General features: G+C 39.5%; 1 protein-coding gene across 50 annotated transcripts in view; it reads right to left on the bottom strand.

Annotated features, from left to right (window-relative positions):
- CATSPERB (catsper channel auxiliary subunit beta) overlaps nucleotides 1-14573 on the bottom strand; it is a 116490-nt gene that overhangs the window by 50220 nt on the left and 51697 nt on the right. For all 50 annotated transcript variants that reach the window (XM_081548210.1, XM_081548245.1, XM_081548232.1 and 47 more), the window contains 2 exons: nucleotides 13374-13526; nucleotides 11052-11196 (listed from right to left, as the gene is read on the bottom strand). In XM_081548210.1, the coding sequence (XP_081404336.1) occupies nucleotides 11052-11196; nucleotides 13374-13526 (298 nt within the window). The remainder of the gene's footprint in view (nucleotides 1-11051; nucleotides 11197-13373; nucleotides 13527-14573) is intronic.

The following is a 14573-nucleotide window of genomic DNA, read 5'->3' as shown; positions in this document are numbered from 1 at the left end:
CGACCTCTCCATATGCATGTCAGCCAAGTATCTCCCATGGAACTGATCCCATACTGCACTCCTAACCTTCACACAAACTTCCTCCACGTTCAGTCTTGTTACTCACTCAGTTGTGTCTGACGCTTTGTGACTCCATGGACTGTAGCTCACCAGGCTCCTCTGTCCATGGAATTCTCCAGCAAGAATACTGGAGTGGGTAGCCATTCCCTTCTCTGGGGATCTTCTCAACCCAGAGATGGAACCATGGTCTCTCACATTGCGGGAAGGTTCTTTACCTTCTGAGCCACTAGAGAAGTCTTCCTTATCTCCAATAAGGGCAACTGCATTATTCCTGCTGCTCAGTCCAGAAACCATGGTGCCATTCTTAACACCTCTATTTCTGTCACACCTTGTATCCAATCCATCAGGAAATCCTACTAACTTTAGCCTCAAGGTGTGTGTGTGTGTGTGTGTGTGTGTGTGTGTGTGTGTGTGTGTGTGTGTGTGTGTGTGTGTGTGTCTATATATAGATAAATAACCTAGCCTCTCTCACCAGAATCACCCTGGACAAGCTAATGTATATATTTAGTCATTAAGAAATTTATGAGGAATTACCTCATGCAATTATGGAGGCTGAGAAGTTCTATGATCTGCTGTCTGCAAGGTAGAGAAGAGGTCCAAGCACCAGGGGAGTTGGTGGTGTGACTACTAGTTAGAGCCCGAAGGCCTGAGAACTGGGTTGTTGGGAGAACAGAAAACAGATGCACAAGAAGCAGAGGGGTGAATTCCTCTCTCCTCCACCTTTTTGTTCTATTTAGGTCTTCAACAGACTGGGTGATATCCACCCATGCTGGGCAGGGCAGTCTACAGATTCAAATGTTAATCTGGTCCCGAAACAGCCACACAGACACACGCAGAAATATGTTTAATTTGGGCATCCCTTGGTAGCTCAGACAGTAGAGAATCTGCCTGCAATGTGGGAGACCTGGGTTTGATCCCTGGGTTGGGAAGATCCCCTGAAGGAGGGCATGGCAACCCACTCCAGTATTCTTTTTTTTTTTTTTTTTTAATAAATTTATTTATTTTAGTTGGGGGCTAATTACTTTACAATATTGTAATAGTTTTTGCCATACATTGACATGAATCAGCCATGGGTTTACATGTGTTCCCCTTCCTGGACCCCCCACCCACCTCCCTCCCCATCCCATCCTTCTGGATCATCCCATTGCCCCGGCCCTGAGCCCTTGTCACATGCATCGAACATGGAATGGTGTTCTGTTTCACATATGATAATATACATGTTTCAACGCTATTCTCCCAGAACGTCCCACCCTCACATACAGAGTGAAGTAAGCCAGAAAGAAAAACAACAATACAGTATACTAATGCATATATATGGAATTTGAAAGATGGTAACGATAACCCTATATGCGAGACAGAATAAGAGACACAGATCCACTCCAGTATTCTTGCCTGTAGAATTCCATGGACAGAGGAGCCTGGTGGGCTACAGTCCATAGAGTCAGAAAGAGTGGGACACAACTGAGAGACTTTCACTGGCTCAGTCAAGTTGACACATGAAATTAGCCATTATGATTACTAAGGTCCAATATGCCGTATTTCATCTATAAACATAAGATAGACTTTTCATATTTTAACATCTTGGAAATGGACATGTTTTATAATTGATGTCTTATAATCATTGTCCACTAGGTGGCACTCATGCCATAGTAGTCAATCAGCTACGGGGGATATATCACTACTTCGTCTCCGTTCTTTATATTGTCATTACTTCCCTGGATCGTTGGTATAATACATGTTGAGTTATAATGTGCTTAAAATGCTTTAAAATATTACATTATAATTTGGTATTGAAACAAAATTATTGTGGATTCAGCAAGAGAGGAAAACAAAGTACGGCCTATATTCATCAAAAAAAGCTGCTGCTGCTGCTGCTGCTAAGTCGCTTCAGTCGTGTCCGACTCTGTGCGACCCCATAGACGGCAGCCCACCGGGCTCCGCCGTCCCTGGGATTCTCCAGGCAAGAACACTGGAGTGGGGTGCCGTTTCCTTCTCCAGTGCATGAAAGGGAAAAGTGAAAGTGAAGTCGCTCAGTCGTGTCCGACTCCTAGCGACCCCATGGACTGCAGCCTACCAGGCTCCTCCGTCCATGGGAGTCTCCAGGCAAGAGTACTGGAGTGGGGTGCCATTGCCTTGCAAATGGCACTAAAGAATTACCACACTACCACATTTTCTTGTAGAACAATCACCAATTATTTTATATGACCTAATAGGAAAGAAGCCTATAAGTAGATGAAATTACATGTTTTACTGTGAAGATATACATGAAATTATTGCCTTATCACACACTAAGCTGGGGAAATAATGTCAGCATAATCCATGTATCACCCATGATCATTGTTAAAACACTGCGTTAAAATTTAACTGGAAGAGCTTTTCCTTTCTTTGTGTGAATAGAACCAAGTGTATCTTACACTTAATAAAGCTCATATTTGATGAAGTATGTTTGTAACATTCTTCAGTTGGTTTTGCATATGAATAACTAGTTGTGCATGAGCAGTCGCTCAGTCGTGTTGGACACTTTGTAACCCCATGGACTGTAGTCCACCAGGCTCCTCTGTCCATAGGATTTTCCAGGCAAGAATACTGGACTGGGTTGCCATTTCCTCCACCAGGAGATCTTCCTGACCCAGGGATCAAACCTGCGTCTCCTGCGTTTCCTGCTTTGGCAGGCTGAGTTTTTACCACTGAGCCACCTGGGTTGAATTGGCTCCAGATTCTTAGGTAATCTTTTTCTCCAAAGGTTCTTTAAAAGAATATGTGATATTATTTGTTGCAGCAGAGAAAAAACCAAAGTTGGCTTGATTCTTTTGTGCCTTTAACATTGATTTACATTTTCTACTTCAAATAATCCAGAAGTGTTTCTGCTTTTATTATTGGTTTTGCTTTTAGTTAAAAATTTAATGTCTTAATCAATTTTGATTTCCTTTATTCTTATTATTTTCAGTATTGATTCATTCATTCATATTAGAGAGCTACAATGTGCCAGGAAGAGAAATACAGAAACATCACCTTTGTTAATCACAGACAATCCCCACCACTTATAAGTTCTCAATCTTTAGCATCAATATTTGTCATCTGAGATTCTACTTACTTATTCATTCTATATGTAGACATGTTTCTATAGTTTATATCTATGATTTTTAATAGTTTATATTGTCAAGTTAGTTTAGTTTTCTTAAGTGATGATTATTTTTACTATTTCCAAAGTAATCTTGCTTAGTCTATTTTGACTTTTGTTTCTAATACGTGTTTATTCTCTGTTTGACTATTCCCCTGGATCCATTCTCTGACTCTCTTCCTTGTTTGGTGCACTGAAACGCTCATCCCTGTGAATTTCAATCTGTTGCTGTTTAGTCGCTAAGTTGTGTCTGACTCTTTGTGACCCCATGGACATTCAGGCTTCTCTGTCCGTCACTATTTCTCTGAATTTGCTCAAACTCATTTCCAGTGAGTCAGTGATGCCATCCGACCATCTCACCCTCCATTGCCTTCTCTTATTTCCCTCAATCTTTCCCAGCATCAAGATCTTTTCCAAAGAGTCCGCTCTTCGCATCAGGCCAAAGGATTGGAGCTAGATGTGTTCTGTTTCTAGCAGGCTTCTGATTGCCAAACCAAGTAAACGCAGAGCCACATGTCATTCACCCAACTCTACCTCTTACAAGCTGTGTGGCTTTAATCATATCGATTCGATCTGTAAAAGTAATCTAATATTACCCACTTCACCTTGGCTGTTGTGAATATTAAATGAGATGATACTTGTAATACTCTGAATACAAGTGCAGTAGCTCAGTGTGGGAGCTATTAATATTATTTGTCTTTGGGTGGAGTGACATCATAAATGAGAATAAAGCATAATGTTTCAGAGTTCCCCTGCTTTAGGGTTGTTCATAGGATCCTACTTTTGTAGATCCTAAAAATCTACCACCACCACCCCATCCCTGCCAGAGGAGTCTGGGAAGATGGTAGAGAAGGTTGCACAAGGAATCTCTCCCCACGTGGACAACAATTGCACTGGAAGAATCTATCTGATGTAACTCTTTGGGAACTCTGGAGTCTATTGAAGGCTTGCAACTTTCAGAGGAAGACTTGGATAGTAAATTGTGGTTAATTTCAGCTCTTAACACAGTAGAAGCTACCCATCCTCCATTTTCAGCCTCATGGCAAACAGTTATGCGTATGTTTCTGGGACAGTTGCACACAGCTTGCAGGAACCAGGGTGGGCAAAAAGAACTTTGTCCTCCAAATATTGCGGATCTGTGTTCTGTTTGCTGATTGTGGTTTCTTATCACACAAGTGCAGACAAAAAGGAGGGTGGCCATTCTTTGTGCACATCTCTCAGTGTTGCAAGTCCCACTCTCCCCTGGCTGAAATGACTTCCAGGGAATTTAAAGGGCCTGGGCTTTTCCCCCTTATTTACTCCTTAATTTCTCCTTTTTTTTTCCGTTTTAGAACCAGACATTAAAGACTAGACATCTGAGTTGTTATCAAAAAGACTAAAGATAACAAGTGTTAGTTAAGATTTAGAGAAAAGAGAACACTTGTACACTGTTGGTGGGAATGTAAATTAATGCAGCCACTGTGAAAAACAGTGTGAAGACACCAACAAAAAATTAAGTCTGAAAATACCATATGATCCAGCAATTCAACTTTTGGGTATATATCCAAACGAAATGAAATCACTGTCTTGAATAGATAGTTGCACCCCCATTTTCATCAAAACATTGTTCAGAATAACTGAAACATGTAAACAGCCTAAATGTGCACCGACAGATGAATCGATAAAGAAAATGTGGTACATATACACAAAAGAATAGTATTTGGCCATTAAAAAGAAGGAAACCCTGCCATATGCAACAATGGAGGAAACTTGAGGGCATTATGTTAAATGAAATAAGTCAGAGAAAGTACTTATAGGACCTCATTTATATGTTGAACCTATAAAAAAGTCAGTATCACATACAGTATCTCCTCTGACCACAAGGAGATGATGTTAAAAATCATTAACAAAGAAACTGTAAAATTCCAAAACTGCGGGAACTAAATAAAGCACATTTAAACTAGCAACTACCAAAGAAGAAATCACAAGGGAAACTGTAAAATACTTAGAGGCAAATGAAACTACAATATGCCAAAACTTACGGGGTGAAGTGAAAGTGGTACTATGGGAGAAATTTATTACTATAAATATTTACATTAAAAATAAGGAAGAAACAAGAGTCTATTATATGAAGTAAGTCAGAAAGAGAAAAACAAATGTCGTATATTAATGTATATATATGAAATCTAGAAAGACGGTACTGATGAACCTACTTGCAGGGCAGCAATGGAGACTGCAGACATAGAGAACAGACTTGTGGACACGGCAGTGGGGGGAGGAAGGAGAGAGTGGGATGAATGGAGAGAATAACATGGAACCAAATACATTACCATCTGCAAAATAGATAGTCAATGGGAATTTGCTATATGACTCAGGGAACTCAAACTGGGGCTCCGTAACAACCCTAGAGAGGTGGGGTGGGGCAGGAGGTGGTAGGGAGGTTCAAGAGTCAGGGGACAGATGTATACCTATGGCTGATTCACAATGATGTCTGATAGAAACCAACACAATATTGTAAAGTAATTATCCTTCAATTAAAAATAAATGCATTTTTTAAAAATTAAAAAAAGGAGTAACTGAGTGAAGGGAATCAAAGACTACAAAACTTCACTTATAAAATGAATAAGTCATGGAGATGAATAGGAATATCTTGGAGATGCTGCAACTTTGTTTCTAATAAAGCAAATATTGCAATAAAGTGAGTCACATGAATTTATTTGGTTTCCCAGAGTATATAATGCAATTGATCAGTGATCAATGCAAAGAAATAGAGGAAAACAATAGAATGGGAGAGACTAGAGGTCTCTTCAAGAAAATTAGAGATACCAAAGGAATATTTCATGCAAAGATGGGCACAATAAAGGACAGAAATGGTATGGACCTAACAGAAGCAGAAGATATTAAGAAGAGGTGGCAAGAACATGACCCAGATAACCACAATGGCTTGATCACTCCCTTAGAGCCAGACATCCTGGAATGCAAAGTCAAGTGGGCCTTAGGAAGCATCCCTACAAACAAAGCTAGTGGAGGCAATGGAATTCCAGTTGAGCTATTTCAAATCCTAAAAGATGATGCTGTGAAAGTGCTGCACCCAATATGCCAGTAACTTTGGAAAACTCAGCAGTGGCCACAAGACTGGAAAAGGTCAGTTTTCATTCCAATCCCAAAGAAAGGCAATGCCAAAGAATGCTCAAACTACCACACAATTGCACTCATCTCACACACTAGCAAAGTAATCCTCAAAATTCTCCAAGCCAGGCTTCAACAGTACGTGAACCGTGAACTTCCAGATGTTCAAGGCGGATTTAGAAAAGGCAGAGAAATCAGAGATCAAATCACCAACATCCACTGGATCACTGAAAAAGCAAGAGAGTTCCAGAAAACCGTCTACTTTTACTTTATTGATTACACCAAAGCCTTTGACTGTGTGGATCACAACAGTGGAAAATTCTTCAAGAGATCAGAATACCAGACCACCTTACCTGCCTCCTGAGAAATCTCTATGCAAGTCAAGAAGCAAGTTAGAACTGGACATGGAACAACAGACTGGTTCCAAATTGGGAAAGGAGTATGTCAAGGCTGTATATTGTCACCCTGCCTATTCAACTTATATGCAGAGTACATCATGCAGAACGCTGGGTTGGATGAAGCACAAGTTGGAATGAAGATTGCCGGGAGAAATATCAATAACCTCAGACATGCAGATGACACCACCCTTATGGGAGGAGAACTAAAGAGCCTCTTGATGAAAGTGAAAGAAGACAGTGAAAAAGCTGGCTTAAAACTCAACTTTCAAAAAACAAAGATCGTGGCATCCAGTTGCATCATTTCATGGCAAATAGATGGCGAAACAGTGACAGGCTTTATTTTGGGGGGCTCCAAAATCACTGCAGGTGGGGACTGCAGCCATGAAATTAAAAGACGCATGCTCCTTGGAAGAAAAGTTATGACCCACCTAGACAGCATATTAAAAAGCAGAGACATTACTTTCCCAACAAAGGTCCATCTAGTCAAAGCTATGGTTTTTCCAGTAGTCATGTATGGATGTGAGAGTTGGACTATAAAGAAAGCTGAGTGCTGAAGAATTGATGCTTTTGAACTGTGGTGATGGAGAAGACTCTTGAGAGTCCCTTGGACAGCAAGGAGATAAATCAGTCAATCCTAAAGGAAATCAAGACTGAATATTCACTGGAAGGACTGATGCTGAAGCTGAAGCTTCAATACTTTGGCCACCTGATGCGAAGAACTGACTTATTGGAAAAGACCCTGATGCTGGGAAAGATTGAAGGCAGGAGGAGAAGGGATGAGAGAGGATGAGATGGTTGGATGGCATCACCAACTCAATGAATATGAGTTTGAGTAAACTCCAGGAGATGGTGAAGGACAGGGAAGCCTAGCATGCTGCAGTCCATGGGGTCACAAACAGTTGGACACCACTGAGCGACTGAAGAACAACAATAACAACAACATTGTACAGGAGGCAGTGACCACAAAGAAAAAGAAATGCAAGAAGGCAAAGTGGTTGTCTGAGGAGGCTTTACAAAGAGCCAAGAAAAGAAGAGAAGAGAAACGCAAGGGAGAAAAGGAAAGATAAAACCAAATAAATGCAGAGTTCCAGGGAATAGTAAGGAGAGATAAGAAGGCCTTCTTAAATGAGCAATGCAAATAATAGAGGAAAACAATACAATGGGAATGACTAGAAATCTCTTCAATAAAATGAGAGCTATCAAGGGATCATTTCATGCAAGGATGGGGACAATAAAGGACAGAAATGGTATGAACCTAGCAGAAGCAGAAGATATTAAGAAGAGATGGCAAGAATACATAGAAGAACTATACAAAGATGGTCTTAAAGACATGGATAATTGTGATGGTGTGGTCACTCACCTAGAGCCAGACATCCTGGAGTGCAAAGTCAAGTGGGTCTTAGAAAGTATTACTACAGCAAAGCTAGTGGGCATAATGGAATTCCAGCAGAAATATTTAAAATCCTAAAAGATAATGCTGTTAAAGTTCTGCACTCAATATGTCAGCAAATTTGGAAAACTCATCAGTGGCCACAGAACTGGAAAAGGTCAGTTTTCATTCCAGTCCCAAAGAAGGGCAATGCCAAAGAATGTTCAAACTACCATATAGTTGCTCTCCTTTCATATGCTAGTAAGGTTATGGTCAAATCCTTCAAGCTAGGCTTCAACAGTATCTGAACTGAGAACTCCCAGATGTACAAGCTGGATTTAGAAAAAGCAGAGGAACCAGAGATCAAATTGCCAAAATTTATTGGGTCATAGAAAAAGCAAGAGACTTCCAGAAAAACATCTATTTCAGCTTCATTGACTCCACTAAAGACTTTGACTGTGTGGATCACAACAAACTGGAAAATTCTGAAAAAGATGGGAATGTCAGATACATTATCTGTCTCCTGAGAGACCTGTATGTCCATCAAGAAGCAATTGCTAGAACTGGACATGGTACAACTGACTGGTTCAAAAACTTGGGAAAGGAATACGACAAAGCTATATATTGTCACCCAGTTTATTTAACTTATATGCAGAACACATCATGTGAAATGCTGGGCTGGATGAAGCACAAGCTAGAATTAAGATTCTGGGAAGAAATATTAATAACTTCAGTTATGCAGATGACACCACCCTTATGGCAGAAAGCGAAGAGGAAATAAAGAGCCTCTTGATGAAAGTGAAAGAGGAGAGTGGAAGAGCTGGCTTAAAACTCAACACTCAGAAAACAAAGATGATGGTATCTGGTCCCATCACTTTATGACAGATAGATGGGGAAACAATGGAAACAGTGACAGATTTGATTTTTGGGGGCTCCAAAATCATTGCAGATGGTACTGCAGCCATGAAATTAAAAGACCCTTGCTCCTTGGAAGAAAAGCTTTTACCAACTTAGAAAGTATATTAAAAAGCAGAGACATTGCTTTGCCGACAAAGGTCCATCTAGTCAAAGCTATGGTTTTTCCAGTAGTCATGTACAGATGTGAGAGTTGGACCATAAAGAAAGTTGAGTGCCAAGGAACTGATGCTTTTGAACTGTGGCATTGGAGAAGACTCTCGAGAGTCCCTTGGATGGCAAGGAAATTAAACCACTCAATCCTAAAGGAAATCAGTCCTGAATATTCATTGGAAGGGCTGATGCTAAAGCTGAAGCTCCCATACTCTGGCCACCTGATGTGAAGAACTGACTCATTGGACCTGATGCTGGGAAAGATTGAAGGCAGGTGGAGAAGGGGACAACAGAGGATGAGATAATTTGATGTCATCACTGACTCAGTGGACATGAGTTTTAGCAAGGCCCAGGAGTTGGTGATGGAGTGGGAAGCCTGGTGTGCTACAGTCCATGCGGTCACAAATAGTTGAACTGACTAGTGACTGATCAACAATAACAACAACCTCATCACATCCAGCAGGATGATTGCTATCAAAAGACCAGAAAATAACAAGTGTTGGCAATGTTATGGAGAAACCGGAACCATTTTACACTGGAAGTCAGAATAAAATAGTATAGTGCTGTGTAAAATAATATTGCAAATCCTCAAAAAATTAAAAGTAGAATTATGATTCATCAATGCCACTTCTGGATATATACCCAAAAGAATTGAAAGCAGGTCTTAAAGATGTATCTGTATACCTGTGTTCGTAGCAACACTATTCGCAATAGATACATGTGGAAGCAACCCAAGTGTCCACTGATGGATGATTGGACAAGCTAAATGTATCTATATGGCACAATCATTATTCAGCCTTAATCATGAAGAAAACCCTGATACAAACTATTATATGTATGGACCTTAAGGCCATTATGCTAAGTGAAATTATCTAGTCACAAAAGGACAAATACTGTATGATTCCACTTATATAAGGCACCAGAATAATCAAAATCATAGAAACAGAAAATAGAATGGTAGTTGTGAGAAGCTGTGGGGAAGAGGGGTGTGGGGATTTATTTTTAAAAGGTATAAAGTTTTAAGATGAAGAGAGTTATGGAGATGGATGTTGGTGATGGTTGCAGAATATTTGCATGTATTTAATACCACTGAAGAAAGCTGAGTGCAGAAGAATTGATGTTTTTGAACTGTGGTGTTGGAGAAGACTCTTGAGGGTCCCTGGGACAGCAAGGAGATCCAACCAGTCCATCCTAAAAGAGATCAGTCCTGGGTGTTCATTGGAAGGACTGATGTTGAAGCTGAAACTTCAATACTTTGGCCACCTCATGTGAAGTGTTGACTCATTGGAAAAGACCCTGATGCTGGAAAGGATTGGAAGCAGGAGGAGAAGGGGACGACAGAGGATGAGATGGCTGGATGGCATCACCAACTTGATGGACATGAGTTTGGATAGACTCTGGGAGTTGGTGATGGACAGGGAGGCCTGGCGTGCTTTGATTCATGGGGTCGTAAAGAGTCGGACATGACTGAGCGACTGAACTGAACTGAACTGAATACCACTGAGGGCTTCCCAGGTGGTGCTCCCGGTAAAGAACCTGCCTGCCAATGCAAGAGATGCAGGTTTGATCCCTGGGTCAGGAAGATCCCCTAGAGGAAGGCATCGCAACCCACTGCAGTATTCTTGCCTGGAGAATCCCATGGACAGAGGAGCCTGGCGGGGTAAGTCCATAGGTTTGCAAAGAATCGGACACAAGTGAAGTGACTGAGCACGTATCCAATACCACTGAACTATATATTTAGAATGGTTAAGATGTTAAATTTTGTTATGTTTATTTTTATTACTGTAAAACATTTAAAAAGTCCATCTAAAACCCCTAGTATGTCTGAGACCTTAGGATCAGTTCATTAATATGGCAGATTTAAAAATACATCTTCTAACCTTTGGCTCACAGGTAGTGCTTATACCAGTAAAAGTGAATTTCTCACCTGCCTTTGTCAAGTAAACCTTTCCACTTTGGGAAACAAGAGTTATATCTGAAGTATAAAAACTATGGTAAGTATTCTTTATGATATCATCATGAAAGTCAGCTATTAAATCAAAGGTGTTGCCGCCATCAATTGAAAGCCATACCTAAGGGAATAGAAAGACAATACCTCACTAAAGAGCTGCCATGTAACAGTCAGCAATTACCTAATCTTCCTACATAAGAAAAGTCATGCGGCATAACCAGACTCCCACATCCATCATGCATTCATCCCCCTCATACACACAAGTGTAAAGACTCATTACCTATTGGTCAACCCTCTATTCCCTTCCTAGAGTTTGTGCAACAGTGCATGTGGTAGTCTTCAGTTTTATAAAAGATGCCTAAAAGAACAAAGTTATTTAATCATCTCTCAACTGGGTCCTCCTTGTTCATAAAAGGATGAAGTGTTGGATGAATTGCTATATGGAGGAGAGGGCTTACCGATATTAAAATGAGACTTTTGTGCTGAATTCCTCTCTTCTAACAGGGTTTTTTTTGTTTGTTTTTTGCAGTATCTTCAGAGTTTTCTACATATAAGATCATATCACATGTGAACACAGATAATTTTGCTTCTTCCTTTTATATGCAGATTCTTTAAATTTTCTTTTTCTTGTCTAATATCTCTGGTCAGAACTTCCAGTATTATATTGAATAGAAGTGGCGAGAGTGTGCCTCCTTGCCTTATTCCTTATCTTAGAGGAAAAGCTATGTCTTTCACTGTTGAGTATAATGTTCATTGTGTGTTTCTTGTATATGGTTTTCATCATGTTTAGGTAGTTTTCTTCTATTTCTAGTCTACCACAAGTTTTTTTCATGAAAGTATGTTGAATTTTATCAAATGCTCTTTTGTATCAGCTGAGATGATGTTGTGATTTTTTTCCCCCTTCATTCTGTTAATGTGGTATATTACATTGTTCAACTTTCATATGTTGAACCATCTCTGTGTTACAGGAACAAATCCCACTTGGTCGTAGTATGTATAATCTTTCTAATCCCATTGCTGAATTCAGTTTCCTAGTATTTTGTTGAGAATTTTTGTATCAATGTTGTCTAGGGATTTGATTTATAGTTTTCTTGTAGTATTCTTGTCTGACTTTGATATCAGGTTAATGGTGGTCTCAAAGAATGACCTTGAAAATATTCATTCCTCTTCATTTTTTTCTTCCCTTTGGTAAGAGTTTGAAGAGGTTTAGTGTTAATTCCTCTTTAAACATTCGGACCAATTCACCAATGAAGCCATATGGCCTTGGACTTTCCTTTGTTGGGAGGTTTGATTACTGATTCAATTTCCTAACTAGTTATTGGTCTGCTCAGATTTCCTATTTCTTCATGATTTAAGAATTAGTAGGTTGTGTGTTTCTGGGAATTTACCCATTTGTTCTAGGTTATCCAGTTTGTTAGCATACAACTATTGATAATATTCTCATATCCTCCTTGTTTCTGTGGCATCCGTTGTAATGTCCCCTCTTTTAATTTTTAGATGAATCTTCTTTTTCTTAGTTTATCTAGTGAAGTTTTTTCAATAAACCAGGTCTTAATTTAACTGCTTTTTTCTATTCCCTATTACATTTATCTTTTCTCTATTCATTATTATATCCTCCCATTTGCTAGCTTTTAGATTGTGGCTCTTCTTTTTTTAGTTCCTTAAGTTATAAAATTAGGTTGCCCATCCTCCTAGGCAACTATTTAATTCTGTTGTCTCTTTCCTCAAATCCTCTCCCCTCTACATTTCTCCTCCACCATCACTCATAAATAATTTTGATTTTTTTGTGAGAAAATAGAAGATAAATTCCCACATCCTCCATTACCATAGCTCCCCACCTACCTGCTTTTGAACCCCAAAACCCTTCCTCCCTCCACTTACTATTGTCTGTGCTAAGATCAATCTCTTCACTAGTTCATATAGATTACCTCCTCTCACCTCTTCAGAAATGTCTCTCCAGCAGTTTGCTCTCTTTCCTGCATCATTAATTTTTCCCTCTCTATCAAATAATTCCCGGAAGCACACATCATAATTCCTTCTATCTTAAAAAAAAACTCTTCTTTTGACCTTTCCTTTTTCAAATACTGTCACATTTTCCTGTTCCACTTTTCAGCAAAACTTCACAAAAGATTTGTTTGTATTCACTGTCACTAATTCCTTTCCTCTCGTTCTCTCTTCATTAGGCTTTTCACCTCCCTGACCATCAGAGCAACTCCATTCTTAATGTATAACCACTCAGCATGGAGTAAGTGAAGAATTTACATCTATGCTAGAGTGTAAAGTTTAATCTATACATACCTGATTACCATAAGCATACAGAAAATGGCTTCGTGGGTGGAATATCATTCCAACAGGGGAAGAGAATGATGAAGGAAAAGAGAAAAGTGGAAATTTTTGTATTAAGTCTGGTTTGTTGTGTTTTAGGATCCTCACAGAGACAATGGCATTTTTCTAGAAATAGATAAACAAAGAAGGAGCAAATTGTAAGATTTCTTTCCACCAACAGTACTAAATCTGTGTTACAATTTTTACAGTTTCTTGTTATTGGATTTTGATTAAGGTAGGGATACAACCTTTAACAGCATAGAATTGACAGGATTAGCAACTAATGATATCTCTTTAGTGCCTCCCCCTACTGTATAGGTCCCTTTTGCAGATATTGAACATGAAGTAAAGAGGATTAAATAATTTGTCCAAGGTTCTATAATAAATGTCAAGGGGGGATTTATTGTAGAATCATTACTGAGCTTGACAGACTCCAATGCCCATTCACCAGAACTATAATGTCAAGTTACTTTTTAAAATATGGACACCTAGGCCACACTACAGTTCTGTCAGATCATTATTCTGATGGGGATCAGAATATGCACCCCAAGGTATGACACTTTGGTATAAAGTTTATTTTATGCTGACATTTTAGATTCAAAAGATGCAGAAAAAAATTTCTTCCCTTATTTGACTAAAAGCAGCAACATCTGGGATATAAGGCTGCCATTAATTCCTCTTCAGAGCATATCTACTCCCAGAAGGCAGCATGCGAACAAAACCTACCCCAGATCCCTTCTTCAGCAGAGCTTTAAGGCCCTCAAGAGACAGAAAAATCACTCAAACTTGTTCAAACAAATATTATCACGGACTTTCTTAACTCCTGTTTGTTCTCCTGTAAACCCATTATCTTTTCACTTGTTTTCTTTTAAGTATCTTTCTCACTCAATTCCTTAAACTATTAAGATGGTATATAACCTCCAAAATTTAACTACCTTTTGAGTTATTCATCATTGACTTTCACCCACATGTGTGTGCATTCAGTTCACAGTCAGTTGTGTCCAACTCTTTGCAACCCCATGGACTGCAGCATGCCAGGCTTTCCTGTCCATCACCAACTCCTGGAGCTTGCTCAAACTCATGTCCATCAAGTTGGTGAGGCCATCCAACCATCTCATCCTCTGTTGTCCCTTTCTCCTCTTGCCTTCAATCTTTCCTAGCATCACGGATTTT

This window comes from Giraffa tippelskirchi, chromosome 12 (assembly GCF_054371585.1).
Source record: "Giraffa tippelskirchi isolate mGirTip1 chromosome 12, T2T-mGirTip1v1.2.pri, whole genome shotgun sequence".
In the NCBI taxonomy this organism is placed as follows: Eukaryota; Metazoa; Chordata; class Mammalia; order Artiodactyla; family Giraffidae; genus Giraffa; species Giraffa tippelskirchi.
Note: the sequence above shows the minus strand (reverse complement) of the source record. Positions and strands in the feature narration are given on the sequence as shown.